Here is a 17,035-nt window from a genome sequence, read left to right as displayed (position 1 = left end):
CAAACCAGACATTGGCGACCAGGAGATATATCTATGCATTCAGGAAGTCTATCCAATGGTCCAGAAGAGTCAGACAAGTTCATTCCATGCACCAGCCCACATAGGATCAGGAGGATCCTCATTAACCCCAACTTGCCTTATTTGGAGCTTCTTGCCATCCAGCTCCAACAGCTCTTTTTCCTTCAGATTAGGCACGACCTCAGCACCCTACAAACCATCAAGAAGGTTCCCAGGAAGCTTAGTTATCCCCTCAAACCGTCCAGATACAAGGAGAACACCATCTACATTCATTTGGCCAAGATTCTCATCATAAAGCCTCCAACGGCTAGTTTTCATGGAGCCATCAATTCATTTGCTTCCAAGTTTATTATTTCGACTTTATTAGTTTCCTTATGTCATTTTATGACTGTTAGAGAGTCCCAGTAGTCGAGCCTATAAAGCTCAAGTTGTTTCTTCATTGTAAATCACCCTTGAACTTTTATGAATGAAAATACAGTTTTTTCTAGTTTCTCAAAACTATTGTTCTAAGTCTTTTGAGTGTGTGAGAAACAACTCTGGAGCAACTTGACTTATCAAAGCCTCCTTTCACAGAGCTTTGTGGCGTCCATCATCCCATCTCCATCCATTAATCGATCTTGAGAGTGATACACATCCAGCAAGACCGGTTCCATCTTCATTCATCTCCCATCCATTGATCCTTGTTGAGAGTGATACACATCCAGCAACAAAGATCCCATCTCCATCAATCTATCCCTTTTCTATTTGTTTTTATTCATATTATCATTTTGATTCATATTCATATTTGTTTCTGTTTGCATTATAAAACTCTAAAAACTCATAAAAATCAGTTCTCATTGTTCTCAGGTTGTAGCTTGGATCCAACCTCTATCAATTCGTGGGTTACCCCCCCTGTGCCTACAACATTTTGGTATCAGAGCTCAAGCTCCTGACTAAGGTGATATCTATCCTTGCATCATATTTCATTTGCTTGCATTTGTTTTCATCATAAACCGAAAAGCCATAAAAACAGTTTTTGTATTGTTATTGTTCTTAAGAAAAGAAAAACAAAAGAGAAGAAGTTTCTTGCATTTGATTCACGAAAATTTGAAAAAGAAATCTCATATTGTGTTTGCATTCATTCCCCAGCTCCACTTGCCATATTTAGATTTTGTGCATTCATTTAAAAAAAAAATCTGCATTTCCATATTTGTTTCTTGCATAAGAAAATTCAAAAAAAACATAAGTGTTAGTTTTCTTTCCATATTTTCTTTTCATTTGTGTTAATTGTCATTCCATATTGATTCATTTCGTGTTTGCATTGAGAAAACCAAAAGAAAAATAATTTTTGCATACTTTATTTCATTTCGGTTCATAATTGCATATTTTCTCGGTTTAGTTTAAAATTGCATTGTGCACTTGATTTATTTTGGTTCGACCAGACCTTCCCATATCTTTCACTTGATCTTTGAGAGTGTTTTCAGGAAGCCATGGTAGGAGAAACACACGGCTACTGTCAGATGGCCAAAGAGAACCAACATTTGACAGCTTTGCAAGAGGTTGATCTGATTGCACAGCTGAGGAAAAGAAAGAAGGCACAAGGCCAACGTCCACAGCCAGGAGAAAGGAGATTTGGAGATGCTCCAGAGGCTGTCTATGTCGAGCCCAAGCCACCAGATCCTTCAAGGATCAATCAAACCCCAACTTCTCAAACCCACAAACATCATGTTGTTAATTCTCAATTTAATTATAACTCTTTTGCTGATAAAAATAAACTCTTTACATTTTCAGGAAAAAGAGGTTATCTAATATGGGAGAGGAACCTTGATGAATGGTTTCACTTCAACAACATCTTGAAGGAAGAGAGGCTTGCTTATGCCATTGAACAACTTAGAGATGATGCCTTTGAATGGTGGATACAAGAAGAAGGTGATAGATGGTTTTACAAGGAGCCAACTATCAAAACATGGAGAGCTCTTAAGGAAGTCATGAGATATGAGTTTGCACCAAAGATTACAAGTTCTGAAATCCAGGAACTATATCCAAGGAGGTATCCAACTCATGGTTCCAAAGAAGCAAGAAAAGATGTACCAAAAGAAGGTCATAGAAGCTTGATCCATCAAGACCAGATTCGGCCAAACCAGAAGCCCACGGTTTTCTATGATCAAAACCAACCTATTGAGGTCCCAAAGACCATGGAGGAGAAGAAGTTTGTCAGCCAAGACACATTGGCCAGACACAAAGAAAAACCAGACAAACTGAATTTTCAAGAAAAGGCCAAGGTAAGTCCTATACTTGATAAATTTGTTTGTAAATCATCTCCCACAGGTATGAGTCACTTGTCTTTGTCCAAGGATGATAAGACAGGTCCTGAAGTCAAGAAAGACACGATCTCAAAGTCCTTTTTGGATTTAAAAGTTGTTCATGATTTAAGTCCAAGGAATGATGAGATTTCAAACCCAAAGAAAGAAGAGGCATCAAGCCAAGGTAAGTCTTCTAACTCTGAGGATTTGAAATATCAGACATGTTATAGATGTCATAAGAAAGGACACTATGCTATAGTTTGTCCTACTAAGAAAGCATTGATAGAAACATCACTAGAAGAGAAAACAGAATTATCTATGAAAAGTGATAGTTTTATTCAATCTGATATATTGGTTCCAAATTCTTGTATAATGCACTTGTCTTTGTCAAAGGGTGTTGTAACAGGACTTAAGGAGCAAGAATTTAAAGAAGAAGAACCACCAGGCGTGACTCTTGTGATGGACCAGAAGATTGTTCAAGAGACAATGCAGTCCATGTTGCTTAAAGAAACAAAACCAAAACAATACCAAGGTAAGGTTTTAGAATCTCAAAAGAGAATGAAAGCTGACTTGCTCTATCTTGGTGCAGATTATACAGTTTCGAGGTCGAAACCTTGTCAAGAGGGAGGGGATGATGTGGTCATCAGATCAGCAACCGAACCGGAGGTCAACCCAAAGCCCTACTTAACCAGCCAAGGCGCCAAGCAGAACACATGTGCACTAAAAATGCTGTATCTTACAAACCAGGAGGGTTTAAGTCACGAGACAAATTTTAATGGAGTCTACACTCACGAAGGAGTCCAGACAATTTGGAATCAGTCCAAAATACGCACGGAGCAAGAAGTTATGAATTTTACAAGTCAGAGGTTTTCCAGCCCGTCCATCTGCGAGTACCCGACTTTAGAAGGAGATTCCAGCCCAAGGAAGGAGCGGCCTGAACCAAAGCCCATCATAGGATTCAAGAGGAGTTTATCATCTTTCCAGAAAGCCCAATATCAGGAGAAATGGCCACGGAATTATGAAGTTATGATCCAATCTCCAAAACCGGTCAAACCAGTTCTACACTTGCCTCAATTGGAAGCTAACCGGTTCAATCAGTTTCAAACCAGACATTGGCGACCAGGAGATATATCTATGCATTCAGGAAGTCTATCCAATGGTCCAGAAGAGTCAGACAAGTTCATTCCATGCACCAGCCCACATAGGATCAGGAGGATCCTCATTAACCCCAACTTGCCTTATTTGGAGCTTCTTGCCATCCAGCTCCAACAGCTCTTTTTCCTTCAGATTAGGCACGACCTCAGCACCCTCCAAACCATCAAGAAGGTTCCCAGGAAGCTTAGTTATCCCCTCAAACCGTCCAGATACAAGGAGAACACCATCTACATTCATTTGGCCAAGATTCTCATCATAAAGCCTCCAACGGCTAGTTTTCATGGAGCCATCAATTCATTTGCTTCCAAGTTTATTATTTCGACTTTATTAGTTTCCTTATGTCATTTTATGACTGTTAGAGAGTCCCAGTAGTCGAGCCTATAAAGCTCAAGTTGTTTCTTCATTGTAAATCACCCTTGAACTTTTATGAAAGAAAATACAGTTTTTTCTAGTTTCTCAAAACTATTGTTCTAAGTCTTTTGAGTGTGTGAGAAACAACTCTGGAGCAACTTGACTTATCAAAGCCTCCTTTCACAGAGCTTTGTGGCGTCCATCATCCCATCTCCATCCATTAATCGATCTTGAGAGTGATACACATCCAGCAAGACCGGTTCCATCTTCATTCATCTCCCATCCATTGTTTTCAGATAGCAACACAATATATATAAGAATTCTTTTAATTTTTAAATATATTTTCACAATTTTATTATATTAGTTTATAATTAATTATTTAATATAACATATAAATTTAATATTATTAAAATAAATTCGTGTTTTATTATATATAAAATTCATTGCGGTTTTTGTGAAAATTATTAAATACTCAGTTAAAAACTAATAATAAATCAATGACCTATATAAAAGATTAAAACCTAATAAAATATGACAAATAAATAAGAATTTTAATATAACATATAGATTTAAATATTTTTAAATCAAAATTCGTTTTTAATTATATATAAAATTCATTACGGATATTTTTTAAATTAATAAATTAGTGATTCATTTAAAAATTATTAATGAATCAATGATTAAACTAAAACCTAATAAAATATGACAAATAAAAAAATTGACTAAAATCATTGAAAACATGGCAAATAAGCAAAATAAAAATAATTATATCTTTTTTTTTTTTGACAGCAAACATTTACAGACTCATGTAGACTCTGTAAACCAATGTGGTAAATCTGCATCCATGTGCACGACGAAAGACGATTGTTGCCGAGCACTACGTGCCAAGCTATCCGCCCTTTTGTTCTCCGTCCTAGGAACATGAACGATTTCTGAGCTGACAAAACTGTGTAGTCATATTATTTAAATTAATAAATTATTGACTCAACTAAAAACTATTAATAAATTAATGATTCAGTGTAAACCTAATCAAAACATGAAAAATAAGTAAAATTATCTAAAATTATGGAAATCATGACAAATAAGCTAAATCACTTCATAAATAATAGTATAGATGCATTAATATTTTTTATTTTCTAGGTATACTGTATTGGTTACAAAATTAAAACTTTTGTTGCTCTAAGTCGGGATGATCTTCATATCGCTCTTGCTTATAATAAAACTTCCGAGGACCACTTTAATCAGTGTTAAAAGAATGTGAAAAACATATTAAAATGTACTATTAAAGACTAATTATTTGATTTCGTTGAAATTAAGAAAAATGTCTTTTTAAGAAATGCGTAATCGAATATGGAAAGGAGTCAAAGACACAATTAATAGGGGTCAATGACTGAACTTTTATGTAGTTAAGGAAGAAATTAAGAAAATCTAGTGGTGTCAGCTGACCTTAATTTGTTAATAGATCCGCCCATGTGAATAACTACGAAGTCCCAAACCCCTAATGCCGCAGGTGATCCTCTCGTCACCACCAACGGTTTGTTCCACTGACCGACTTAGATAGGTTTTTTAAATTCTAGTTTCCATCGGTAACCCTAATGGTTTGTTCATCAAATTCTAGGGTTTCATTAATTAGATAGGTTTTTTACTGAAAGATTTTGTTGCTTAGGTTTTTCTTGTTTGTTGATTCTCGGATTATCAGTTAAATGTTTGCTCTTATTCTTTGTGCCGAAGCTTTCTGCGGCGAGGCTTCCACCATGTTAATTAGATGTATGTTTATCTTGCGACCATGTTAAACGTCTATTCTCTTTTCTTTTTTTTTTCTTGTGTGTTAATTGTGCATATTGTTTTCTCTTCATTCGCCTTCAGGTGAGGACTCAAGTGATCATGTCACTGATGAAAGGGTGGAATATACCACATGTCAGCCTTGACTCTTCTCCTCATCCTCTCGTTCCCAACGAACAACAAAGGTACATCTCCCTAATTGATTAAAAAACGCCATTTTATTTTCTCCTCACTTGTTTAAGACTTTAATTTGACTTTCTCATTTCTAGTGATAGTGATGACAAAGTAGCTAGAAGAAGCATCTAACATTCCTTCTGAGGATAACTTTCAGGAAGACATCGTTCCTTCCTAAACTGCAAAGGTATATACTTTGATCAGAAAAAAAAACTTTGTTTAAGATTTTGACTTCTTCTCTAAGTTTTGTTTTGTGAAAACTTTCTAGAGTAAGTAAACTAGTTGAGAGATACTCTACCATTGAGCAGCTTACCTTCTCATGAGTGTGTGGTCACAAATTCTACGCTCAAAGCAATTTAACAACCCACAAAAAGAACTGTCTTGCAAGTAAAGAGGATGAGGTTGTAGAGGAAGATCTTGCATGGGCACTTAAATAGAGAATAACCTGAAAAAAAACTATGTTTCCACTTCTGTCTAGCTGCTAACACTTCTCTAATGAGGTTTACATTGCTCTTGCTAACATGCTCGCCTTATCGGTTTTAGCCTAGTTGATATTTTTTTCTTGACTTTCACATCTTTCATTTGGAGTTTTATATTTGATATAGATAGATTCTATCATGTGGTCAATTTTAATTCTATCAGGAGGGGAAACAAGATTCAAAACTGTGATATACCATCCACATATCAAAAAATGAAGAGAAATATTATTCTTGATTTACTTTCTCAGTTCTATTAATAAACAAGTGAAATGGAAATAGGTAGGAAACGAATAAAGATGACATTAGTAGTACTATAACATAATGAAGGTGTAAACTTAATGCATGTAGTAGCTGAAGAGGGACACAAGGGAAGCTCCAACAAGAGAGCCAAGAGCCGGCAATGCAGCCGAGGCGGCGGATGCGGGTCCTGGAGCTGGAGCTCCGGCTTCCTCCACAGCCATGACGGCGGTCATGGAAGCAGCAGCGAAAATCACACCGCAAGCGATCTTTTTCATCTCCATTGTTGAGACCTGAAAGACTTTTTCTTCTTTTTATTTAATTTTTATTTGTGTGGTTTGAAAGTTCTTGCAGGTCTGAGGAACATGCATGGTGTTGATGGGGGATTTATACGTGTGGAACTGTGTTATATTTAGTAAAAGTCATGAATATTTTTTTAGGATAGCCAAAATTAACTAATTACCGATGACTATGACTATAATTAATGTGAGAAGAGTTTCCATATATGGCTTAGAATAGTTTTAGCACATCTCCGTTGATATTTTCTTGTCAAATCAAACATGACTTGCAATTTGGTAAAGAAATTCACGAAACTTAGAAGTTAATACTATAAACTAGGTATTTTGCCCGCGATGCGGGCTTAAACATTTTTATAAATTTTTGAAAAGTTCTTTGTACATTATATTCATTACAAAAATAAATCTTAAAATAACTCAATATTATATTTTTAATTATATAATTAAAAAAATTATTTGATGAATATTTAACTATATAATTTATGTTTTTAACGTTTTACTAAAATACTTTTTCAGATAACAATACAATATATATAGAAATTATCCTTTTTAATTATATTTTTAGATTTTGGATAGTTCAATATTCTATTATTAATTATATAACTAAGAATTTTATTTAATTAATATTTAGTTATATAATTTATGTTTTTAACTTTTTACTTATAGACTTTTTCAGATAACAATACAATATATACGTAAGTTATCTCTTTTTTAAATTATATTTTAATTATATAATTTATGTTTTTAACATTTTACTAAAATACCTTTTCAGATAACAATACAATATATATATAGAAATTATCTTTTTTTAATTATATTTTTAGATTTTGGATAATTTAATATTCTACTTTTAATTATCTTTTTTAAATTATATTTCAGATTTTGGATAATTCTTACTATTCTTAAAATTTTGTTTTTATTTTTTTAATTTATTTATACATTTTATTCATTAAGGGTATAAACGATATTAACCACTCTAACTTTCAACGTGAGAGCTCTATTGCGAAAATTTACTTCGCAAATAATAGTATAGATGTATATTACATTACCAATACAATGTAATATTACAAAAGATATAGTATGTAACCTAGTTCAGTACGTGGCACAATCAATATACATACAAGCTACGCCATAATCAATTTAAGCATTGACTTATCATATATACAAGCTACACCATAATCTTGACCTAATCATTTACGATAAGCCCCATCAAGAAGCTGCTCCATTGGACTGTTTAGTCTCAAGTTCGTGCTCAGCGACCATAACACACGAATCTGCCTCAAGCAATGGAACCGAACTGTTCATCTTCATAAGTATCTCACCAGTCAAAGAATCAATCTTATCTGTGGTACACTGTACATCAGGTGTGATCCCTACTTGATCAATTTCGTGTAGAGAAGGCGACAAGTACTTAGCCACCGTCACAAACAAAGCCGATCCGTCGTCTAGCTCCGTTACGCTCTTGGAAGATCACAAAAAATCATATCAGAAGATCAAATTATGTATCTGTAGAAACCTAACTAATGTATATAATATAAATACCTGGATCTTCCCTTTCCCATATGTGCGTCGACCAACAAGTACAGCTCGACCGTTATCGTGTAACGCACCAGCCAAAATCTCACTTGCACTTGCACTTCCTTCATTCACCTGTTCACCATTTGATCTAGACACTTATGGACCGTTCATGTTAACTAGGAGTAGACATACAAACCGAACTCTTTTTAAACTTACAAGCACAACAAGTGGATCATGTGTCACGGCGTGTCCGTCAATCATATTTATTGGTGATGTAACTCCTTCACGGTCGATTGTGTAGACAAGAGTCTCATCTCCATCAAGCCATAACTGTGCAACATCAAGTCCTACTTTAACCAAACCTCCCTAACATAGAAATGTAGAAAGCCAAGTGTCAGGGAAAATGTAAACTCATTGCAAAAACAAAAACCTGAAACTTACAGGATTGTTCCTAAGATCAAGAATGTATGACTGAACATTCTGATTCTCCATCTCGTGGACCGCATGTTCCATATCTGAAGCTGCAGTCTATTGGAATGTTCAAAATCAATAAACTACATATCAATTGTCATCTTTTTCACAAACACTAACCTGAGAAAACGCTGTGAGTTTGACATAACCGGTCTTTGCTAAGCGTCCATCAGGAGTTGTATGTGGGATTATAGTACTTGATATCGGAGAGAGCTTAATGTAATCTCGAGGTAACTTGACCTTCACGCATATAAGAGACGACCATTGAGTAACTACCGTAAAAATATTTTTAACATAAACACCGGTAACTATACCTCTCTGATATGTGAGCCATTCACCTGCAAGAGAGGACAATAAATTTACCTAACTTGACCTCAAAGTTTCTAACAAAAGAGACATGCAGATAATAAGTACATACACTCTTAAGTTTGACTGTTACGGATGTTCCAACTCTGCCTCTCAGCTTCTGAGCTGCTGCTTCACTATCTATACCATCCAGTTTCTGGCCTGTAAAATTACAAAGAAACAACATAGTCATAGCTATTATTCAAAGAATCCATTGGGATAAGGACCAATGAAGAATGTTACCATTAATCTCGACCAGTTCCTCGCCTTCATGTATACCAGCACGATCTGCCGGGCTACCTTCTATGCAAGACATAACAACCTACATTGATCTCTACCATGAAACAATATCTATCTACTTCATGCTACTTTGGTCTCAAGATGTGTGTTTTGTTACTAACCAGGTGACCTGTTCTTGGTTCTGAGTTTATGAAAAGACCAACACCTTGCAGATTCCCATCACTACCAATTCTGAAACTTTGGTACTCCTGCAAGTTCACAAGATGTGTCTTAAAGGCCAAAACCAACTTCAAAGAACACATTCATGGATGAGTCAATACCTTTGGGCTGATGATCCGAGTAAAAGGATCACCAAGTGTGGAGAGCATAGCTTTGATCTTTCCGTAAGCAGCATCTGCTGATCTTAAAGGAAACATCTCCACCATCGTTTGCTGCAACTTAGAATCCCAATCTGCAAAATTATAAACTTTCCCTCAGATTCATTCCACAAAATCAATCATCAAAATCTCAAAACGTTACCCTGATGATTAAAAGTTGGATCAACGAATGTTTCTCTGATCAAACCCCAAGCTTCCACAAGAGTTCTCTGTACTTCAGTCACCTTAACAAGACATCAAAAACAGAGACGTTAAGAAACAGAGTACTCTGTAATTTGGGAACTAAAAACTAAAACTTGATCACCTTAAGAGAACCCAAAACAACACACACAAGATGATAAAGTTTCAATCTTTATTCATGAACTCCATTGGGGGCTAAGCTGTTACAATGCAAGCTTATTTATACTAAGTCATGAAAGCCCTAAGCAGAGACAGATGGCATCATCAGGAATCAGCTTCTGCATCAAGGGCTGAAAATGAATTCGACAGCTTTACATTGAACGCTTGAGCCGTACTGGTTTTGGTCTGAGTTTTGTCGTCACTCTTGCTTTTGGAAACGGTAACCTTTAGTGACCGTTGATCTTGAGACTGTGAGCTGGAGGCTGTGCTGTCATGCTTTGATTGGAGACTACCACACGGTTTGTCTTCTTCAAACACCTTAGCTTTGCCTTTCTCTTCAAGTGTAAGTCTCACTTTGGCGGGAGACTTAACTGAAGTTTGAACTTGAGCTTTGGTTAAGCTAAGTTTGCTAATATCCCCCCTCAAACTTAGTGTAGGTGGAACATCAACACCAAGTTTGAATCGAAGAGACTGGAACGCAGCTGTTGGGAGAGATTTGGTAAAGATATCAGCGATCTGTTGTTGCGCAGGAATGTGCTTGACGACCAAGGCTTTAAGCGCAACTCTTTCCCGAACAAAGTGATAGTCAAGCTCAAAATGTTTGGATCGCTTGTGGTAAGCTGGGTTGGCAGTGAGATGGACAGACGAGAGATTATCACCATAAAGCTCAGGTGTCTCAGGTAAAGGCACACCAAGTTCACGAAGCAGAATACACAGCCAGGTGATCTCACAAGCAGTTTCAGTCAGAGAGCGATATTCAGCTTCTGTAGAGCTGCGAGAGACAGTAGGTTGCTTCTGTGAAGACCAAGAGATCAGGTTTCCACCAAGGTAGGTACAATAGCCTCCGGTGGAACGTTTGGTGGATGAACAGCCTCCCCAGTCACTGTCACTATAGGCACGAAGCTTGAAGTCAGTGTCTTTGACAATGTTAATGCCCATAGAAGCAGTTCCTTTGACATAGCGAAGAATCCGTTTGAGCAGGTTGAAGTCTGATGTCATAGGAGAGTGCATCTTCTGACATACATAATTGACTGCGAACTGAATATCAGGTCGAGTCAGAGTTAAGTATTGCAGCTTTCCTGCAAGAGTTCTGAAGAACTTCGGATTCGAAAACTGAGAATCATTAACAATAGGGAGATTCAGTTGAAGAGGCAGCGGTGTAGCAACAGGTTTACAATCTGCCATAGAAGCAACTGCCAAGATGTCTTCTGCGTAGCTTTGTTGACTCATGAACAAACCATCTTTGTGGTGTTGAACTTGAATCCCAAGGAAGTAGTGCAGTAGACCGAGATCCGTCATTCTGAACTGAGAGTCAAGATCAGAAAGCAACCGCGCGAGAACTGAAGAGCTATTGCCAGTAATTAGCATATCATCAACGTAGAGAAGGAGCATGATCACGTCTTTACCTTTGGAATAGATAAAAAGAGACGGATCTTTGATGCAGCAGACAAAACCAAACTGAAGAAGATATGAGCTGAATTTGTCAAACCAAGCACGCGGAGATTGTTTGAGTCCATACAGAGATTTGTGAAGCAGACACACATGATCTGGCTTGCTTCTATCAACGAAACCAGCAGGTTGACGCATATAAACCGTTTCAGCGAGATCACCGTGGAGAAACGCGTTTTTGACGTCCATTTGCTTAATATCCCATTGCATCACTGTGGCGATATGAAGAACTGTACGCACTGTGGCAGAACGCACTACTGGACTGTAAGTCTCAAGGTAGTCAACTCCTTCAGATTGTTCGTTTCCTCTGGCTACAATGCGAGACCGATGCTTCTTGAAAGAACCGTCTGCATTGAGCTTATTCCTATGAACCCACAGACAACCGAGAACATTCATTTCAGGAGTACGAGGTACTAGAGACCAAGTTTTAGTTGCTACGCAGTTACCAAATTCTTCAGTCATAGCGTTGTTCCAGCCTGGATGACTAAGAGCTTCTGAAAGAGTCTTAGGTGTTGGGAAAGCTGCTTTCTGAGTAAGAAGAGCATAGCGAGGATTAGGCTTTACTATACCAGCTTTAGAACGAGTGATCATATGATGAAGAGGCTGAGCCGAAGAGAGAACTGTCTGAACCGGAGATGATACTGACCGTGCTTGTGAAGGAGCAACGCTGTTGCCTATAGAAACAGGATCTAAGCCTGACGTACACCCAGTACGATGCTCTTCACAAGACGTAGTAGCAACTGGAGGTTGAGAACCGGAGACTTGTGGCTGAGGCCTTGAGGGCAGAGAAGGAAAATCTTCAGGAGTGAAAATGCTAGAGCTAGTAGATCCAACAGTCGACTCGACAGGACTAGGAACATTGATTAGTCTAACAGGATGAGGCTGAGAGAGAACATGACGCTCAACCACATGTTCCTTCTGAGGTCTTTGGACAAAGCTATCTTGCCAAGCTGTCAGCAAGATTGATTTGGAGACAGGATGGAGATGAGAGTATATCGCAGCAAAAGGAAAAGATGTTTCATCAAATAGGACATGTCTAGTGATATAAACTCTGCCTGTGGTAGGGAGAAGACATCTGTAACCTTTAAACTTCTCATTGTAACCCAAGAACACACATTTGAGTGATCTAGGATCCAGTTTGTTAGAAGCATACTCGCGAAGCATAGGGAAGCAAGCGCAGCCAAAGACACGAAGAGAGCGATAATCAGGCCGTCTATGATGAAGCAGCTCGAAGGGACTCTTGGACTCAGCTAAAGCTGTATGAGGCAGCAGGTTGCTGAGAAAATTGGCTGTGAAGAAGGCTTCTACCCAATACTTTTGAGGGACCTTGCCATGGAACATGAGAGCAAGACCAAGCTCTGTGATCTGACGGTGCTTTCTTTCTGCCAGCCCGTTCTGTTGCGGGGTATGAGGGCAGGAGATTTGTTGCTGAATGCCATGTGTTTCCAAGTGTTTCAGAAACTTCAGACTCACAAATTCACCACCACCATCACATTGAAAAATGCTTAATTTCGTTTGACAGAGATTTTGAACAAGAGCTTGGAACTTTAAGAAAATATCAAAGAAGTCTGATTTGTTTCTTAAAGGATAAAACCAACAAAAGCGTGTGTAGTGATCAATGAAGACTACATAATAACGAAATCCTTGGATAGAAGCCACAGGAGAAGGACCCCAAAGATCACAATGAACCTTTTCCAAAGGCCTAGTAGCTACAAAACTAGAATAAAAAAAGGTAATCTAGAGCTCTTTCCAAGATGGCATGCTTCACAGACTTTCTTGGAGCTTTTATTGATGAAGATAGCCTTATTTGCTGAGAGCTGTTGCAGGATAGAAGGATTAGGATGCCCAAGTCTCTGATGCCATACTTCATCACTCGCACTGATCTGTCTGTTGGAGAAGAAGACCCGAGGAGTGGAAGACCGCAAGGAGTAGAGACCGTTAGTGTGAGGGCCCTGAAGAAGAAGCCTCTTTGTTGCCTTTTCATATATGTGCACATTATCACAGTCAAAATCAACAGAGCAGGGATAATCTGAAGTTAACTTCGAAACTGACAGAAGAGACTTAGCTATCTTAGGACATACTAAGACATCAGAGACAGGAATCGTACCTGACGTGGAGGCCAAGCTAGTTGAGCCAGTGTGCGTGATTGGGAGAAACTCTCCGTTCCCTACCATCACTGAGTCAGAGCCATTGTAAACATGAGCCTGTTGGAGGTGATGCGGAGAGTTTGTGACATGAGAGGAAGCACCAGAGTCCGGGAACCACTCATGCCCAGTAACATCCGTGATACGAAGCGCAGTGAGAGCAGCAGGAAGATCATCCAACTGATAGCTGTTATCAAAGCGGTGCCAGCAGCGTAAGGCGTTATGACCAAGTTTTCCACAAATCTGACAAAGAGGTCTGTTCTCTGAAGCTGACGAGGTAAAAGACCCTGAGGGAGAACTGACGTGTTGGTGAAAGCCTCTGCCCTGAGTAGAGTAAGACCCACGACCACGACCTTGTCCTCTTCCTCTGGAACGAGAGTTCTGACCTCGACCACGCTGCGAGTAGAAAGCAAGATGAGGAGAGACGTCAGGCTGAGTTATGTAGCTCTGAAGTCTGTCGTCAAAGCTTGTCAGACGAGGAATGACATCTTCAAACGTAGGAGTGGGATCTGCATCCATAGAGCTTTCGATGGTAGTCTTTATGGGCTCATAGTCTCTGCCAAGGCCGTGAAGAGCAGCAAAGACCTTCATACGTTCAGGAACTGGACTACCGATGGATGACAGTTGAGAACAGACAGACTTTATTTCCTGAAGATACTCTGCCATAGGCTTGGTCGTCTTGAGAATCGTCTGGAGTTTCCGCTGAAGCTCAAACAACCGAGAAGATGTAGAGCGATTGTAGTAACGAGCTAGAGAAACCCAGACTTCATGAGATGTTTGACAATCCACAACAAGACTGAGAATATCTTCTGAGAAAGAACCCAAAAGCCACGACTTTACAACCTGGTCCGTTTGAAACCATTTGGTAGAGTCGGGGTTTGGTGTCTGAGTAGCAGATCCGTCGATTCCGGTGACGGTGAGCGTAGCAGCGGGTTGCGGTGACTGACCAGTGACATAACCGAGAAGACCTTGACCGTTAAGAAAAGCTTCAAACTGAGATTTCCACAGAATGTAGTTCTTCTCAGTCAAGGTGACAGTGACGCTGTTTGTGATGCGGAGCGAAGGAGGATGATAAACTTCGAGGTTGTGAGCTTCCATGGCTCTGATACCATAAGAGAACCCAAAACAACACACACAAGATGATAAAGTTTCAATCTTTATTCATGAACTCCATTGGGGGCTAAGCTGTTACAATGCAAGCTTATTTATACTAAGTCATGAAAGCCCTAAGCAGAGACAGATGGCATCATCAGGAATCAGCTTCTGCATCAAGGGCTGAAAATGAATTCGACAGCTTTACATTGAACGCTTGAGCCGTACTGGTTTTGGTCTGAGTTTTGTCGTCACTCTTGCTTTTGGAAACGGTAACCTTTAGTGACCGTTGATCTTGAGACTGTGAGCTGGAGGCTGTGCTGTCATGCTTTGATTGGAGACTACCACACGGTTTGTCTTCTTCAAACACCTTAGCTTTGCCTTTCTCTTCAAGTGTAAGTCTCACTTTGGCGGGAGACTTAACTGAAGTTTGAACTTGAGCTTTGGTTAAGCTAAGTTTGCTAATACACCTCACGAGCGCGTGAGACGGGGAAAGCGATGGTAATAGACTCAGCGAGGGCTGGAGAATCGCAGCAGATCGAAGAAGAAACCGCTACGGCAGCGGCGGCGGCTAAACCGAGTAACTTCCTTCCCACGGTATTGCTCATTTTCACACCATGGCTCTCTGTTTCAGTATAGATCTCTGTTTCGAACCCCCGTTGCTTTTGGCGAACATAGCGATTCAAACTCGGAGAAGGAATCAAAGCGGGTTTCCGAGATCTCGGGAACTGTAACAGAGGAAGATCAAGTCTCGGTGTTACGATCTTCTCCATGTTGAAATTTTGAAGACCAAACATGAATCAGTAAGCGAGAGACAAGAAGATGATGCTTTATTTACTCTAATAATCTAATGACGTGTTTAAGACTTAAAGACAGTTAAGTTGTGGAAGATTCTTTATGTGGGCCCTCTTGAATCTTTTTGTGGCTTAGAGTGTTTGCTGTTGCGTATCTAATGTAAGAACTGGAATCAACAAGTACACGTGTTTGCGTACTTGCGTTACGTCACTGATCTCAGAGGATCTATAATGGACCAGAGAGTCAAACTAACGTCTTACTTGAAAAATGGTCTTAAGACCCATTTTAGTTTCGGTTTTGGGCCGGGGACTGGGACTTTCTGACATAATGGACTTGCTATGTTATAAAATAAGATGGTTGAATTAACAAAATATTCTTATAATGTTTAACCTTTGGATTAAATCATCATTTATCAATGGTGTTTGCCGGACGATATTTCATCTTTTGAATAGTAAGTTTTGATATGTAACGTATGGTAAGGCCTTTGAACCATTCGATTGATCTGCAAAAGTTTTAAAAGTTCACGAGACAACTCTAACCAGATTGCTTTTGAATTCAAAAGTGTACTCACCTTTTATATTGTTATATATGAATTTGAAAGCCATTTAAACGAGTTGTCGAACATCAATCGGAATACAAAACAAAACAAAATATGTAAGAAAACTTTATCATGGTGATATATCTCGTAAAAAGTTTGATCAACAGTTATGTTACGAGTTATAGCGATCATGTACTCCAGACAACTTTCTATAAAAGAGCATACACAACGAATTGCTTCGTATACAAATAGATGATCACCATCATGCCACGTGAATACAATTAAAAGTGTTGCATGTGCATGCATCGGGAAAAGAACTATCTCAATTTGGGAACTGAAATTTAGGGTTTTGACTTTAGAGATGGAATGTTTACAAGATCGACATACGCTTCATCTCCAAATTGATTGCTTCCCCTTTGGAAGGTAAATCTTGTAAGTATGGGGTTCCTCATAATTCATAAACCCATCCCTCTCTTTATTTTGTTTTTCACATTAGTCCCAACGTGAACGTACCCTTTTATTATGAGTTCCGAGACCAAAATTCTTTAATTAAATGATCTTATAATCGATAAAATTAAAATTGAAGAACTATTATATCTATTCATCACCACACATATATCTAGATATAGTGTCTGTACATTTTTCTTATAATTAAATAAGATATGGAAATTATCAATCAATGCGTAATTAAGCGTGTTATAAGTGGAAATAATTTTATATGTGAATTAGTCGAACGAAACTATTATATTAAAACCACTGGATTACTTATTTTATAATAAAATATTCCTGTTATGATTCTAAAAGAGATTATATATGTGTATATCGCACATTTTTGTAACACTATCGCACATATTTTCAAAATGTAACTTTTACGTAAATATCAACACTTTTAAAAGTACAAACATGCTATCTCTCGCAAATTAATTTTATCTTGAATAGCAAATATGGCCGAA

General features: G+C 38.3%; 3 protein-coding genes across 4 annotated transcripts; 1 reads left to right on the top strand and 2 right to left on the bottom strand.

Moving 5' to 3' along the window:
* The first annotated feature begins 1,487 nt into the window (after positions 1–1,487).
* LOC125578200 lies at positions 1,488–5,894 on the top strand. Its single transcript, XM_048740539.1, has 7 exons — positions 1,488–1,724; positions 1,789–1,797; positions 1,857–2,279; positions 2,352–2,484; positions 2,707–2,837; positions 5,673–5,773; positions 5,858–5,894. The coding sequence occupies exons 1-7, from the start codon at positions 1,488–1,490 to the stop codon at positions 5,892–5,894; spliced, it is 1,071 nt and encodes a 356-aa protein (XP_048596496.1).
* A 554-nt stretch (positions 5,895–6,448) lies between these two features.
* Positions 6,449–6,855, bottom strand: LOC125578465 (arabinogalactan protein 23). Its single transcript, XM_048741228.1, has one exon. It carries the CDS (start codon positions 6,760–6,762, stop codon positions 6,577–6,579), a length of 186 nt encoding a protein of 61 aa, XP_048597185.1. The 5' UTR covers positions 6,763–6,855; the 3' UTR covers positions 6,449–6,576.
* A 940-nt stretch (positions 6,856–7,795) lies between these two features.
* Positions 7,796–15,589, bottom strand: LOC125578464 (carboxyl-terminal-processing peptidase 3, chloroplastic-like). 2 transcript variants are annotated; one of them, XM_048741227.1, is made up of 12 exons: positions 15,220–15,589; positions 9,868–9,949; positions 9,669–9,799; positions 9,518–9,596; positions 9,352–9,411; positions 9,182–9,270; positions 9,078–9,101; positions 8,884–9,003; positions 8,734–8,820; positions 8,509–8,658; positions 8,317–8,424; positions 7,796–8,235 (listed from the first exon to the last, which is right to left on the bottom strand). In XM_048741227.1, the coding sequence occupies exons 1-12, from the start codon at positions 15,544–15,546 to the stop codon at positions 7,984–7,986; spliced, it is 1,509 nt and encodes a 502-aa protein (XP_048597184.1). In that variant the 5' UTR covers positions 15,547–15,589; the 3' UTR covers positions 7,796–7,983. The 2 variants fall into 2 exon arrangements, with proteins under 2 accessions (XP_048597184.1, XP_048597183.1); XM_048741226.1 differs by having other exon boundaries at positions 9,352–9,430; positions 9,510–9,596; positions 15,220–15,588.
* Between the last annotated feature and the right edge of the window lie 1,446 nt (positions 15,590–17,035).

This window comes from Brassica napus, chromosome A9, assembly GCF_020379485.1.
Source record: "Brassica napus cultivar Da-Ae chromosome A9, Da-Ae, whole genome shotgun sequence".
In the NCBI taxonomy this organism is placed as follows: Eukaryota; Viridiplantae; Streptophyta; class Magnoliopsida; order Brassicales; family Brassicaceae; genus Brassica; species Brassica napus.
The sequence above is the reverse complement of the archived record's forward strand: the minus strand, read 5'-3'. Positions and strand labels throughout refer to the sequence as shown.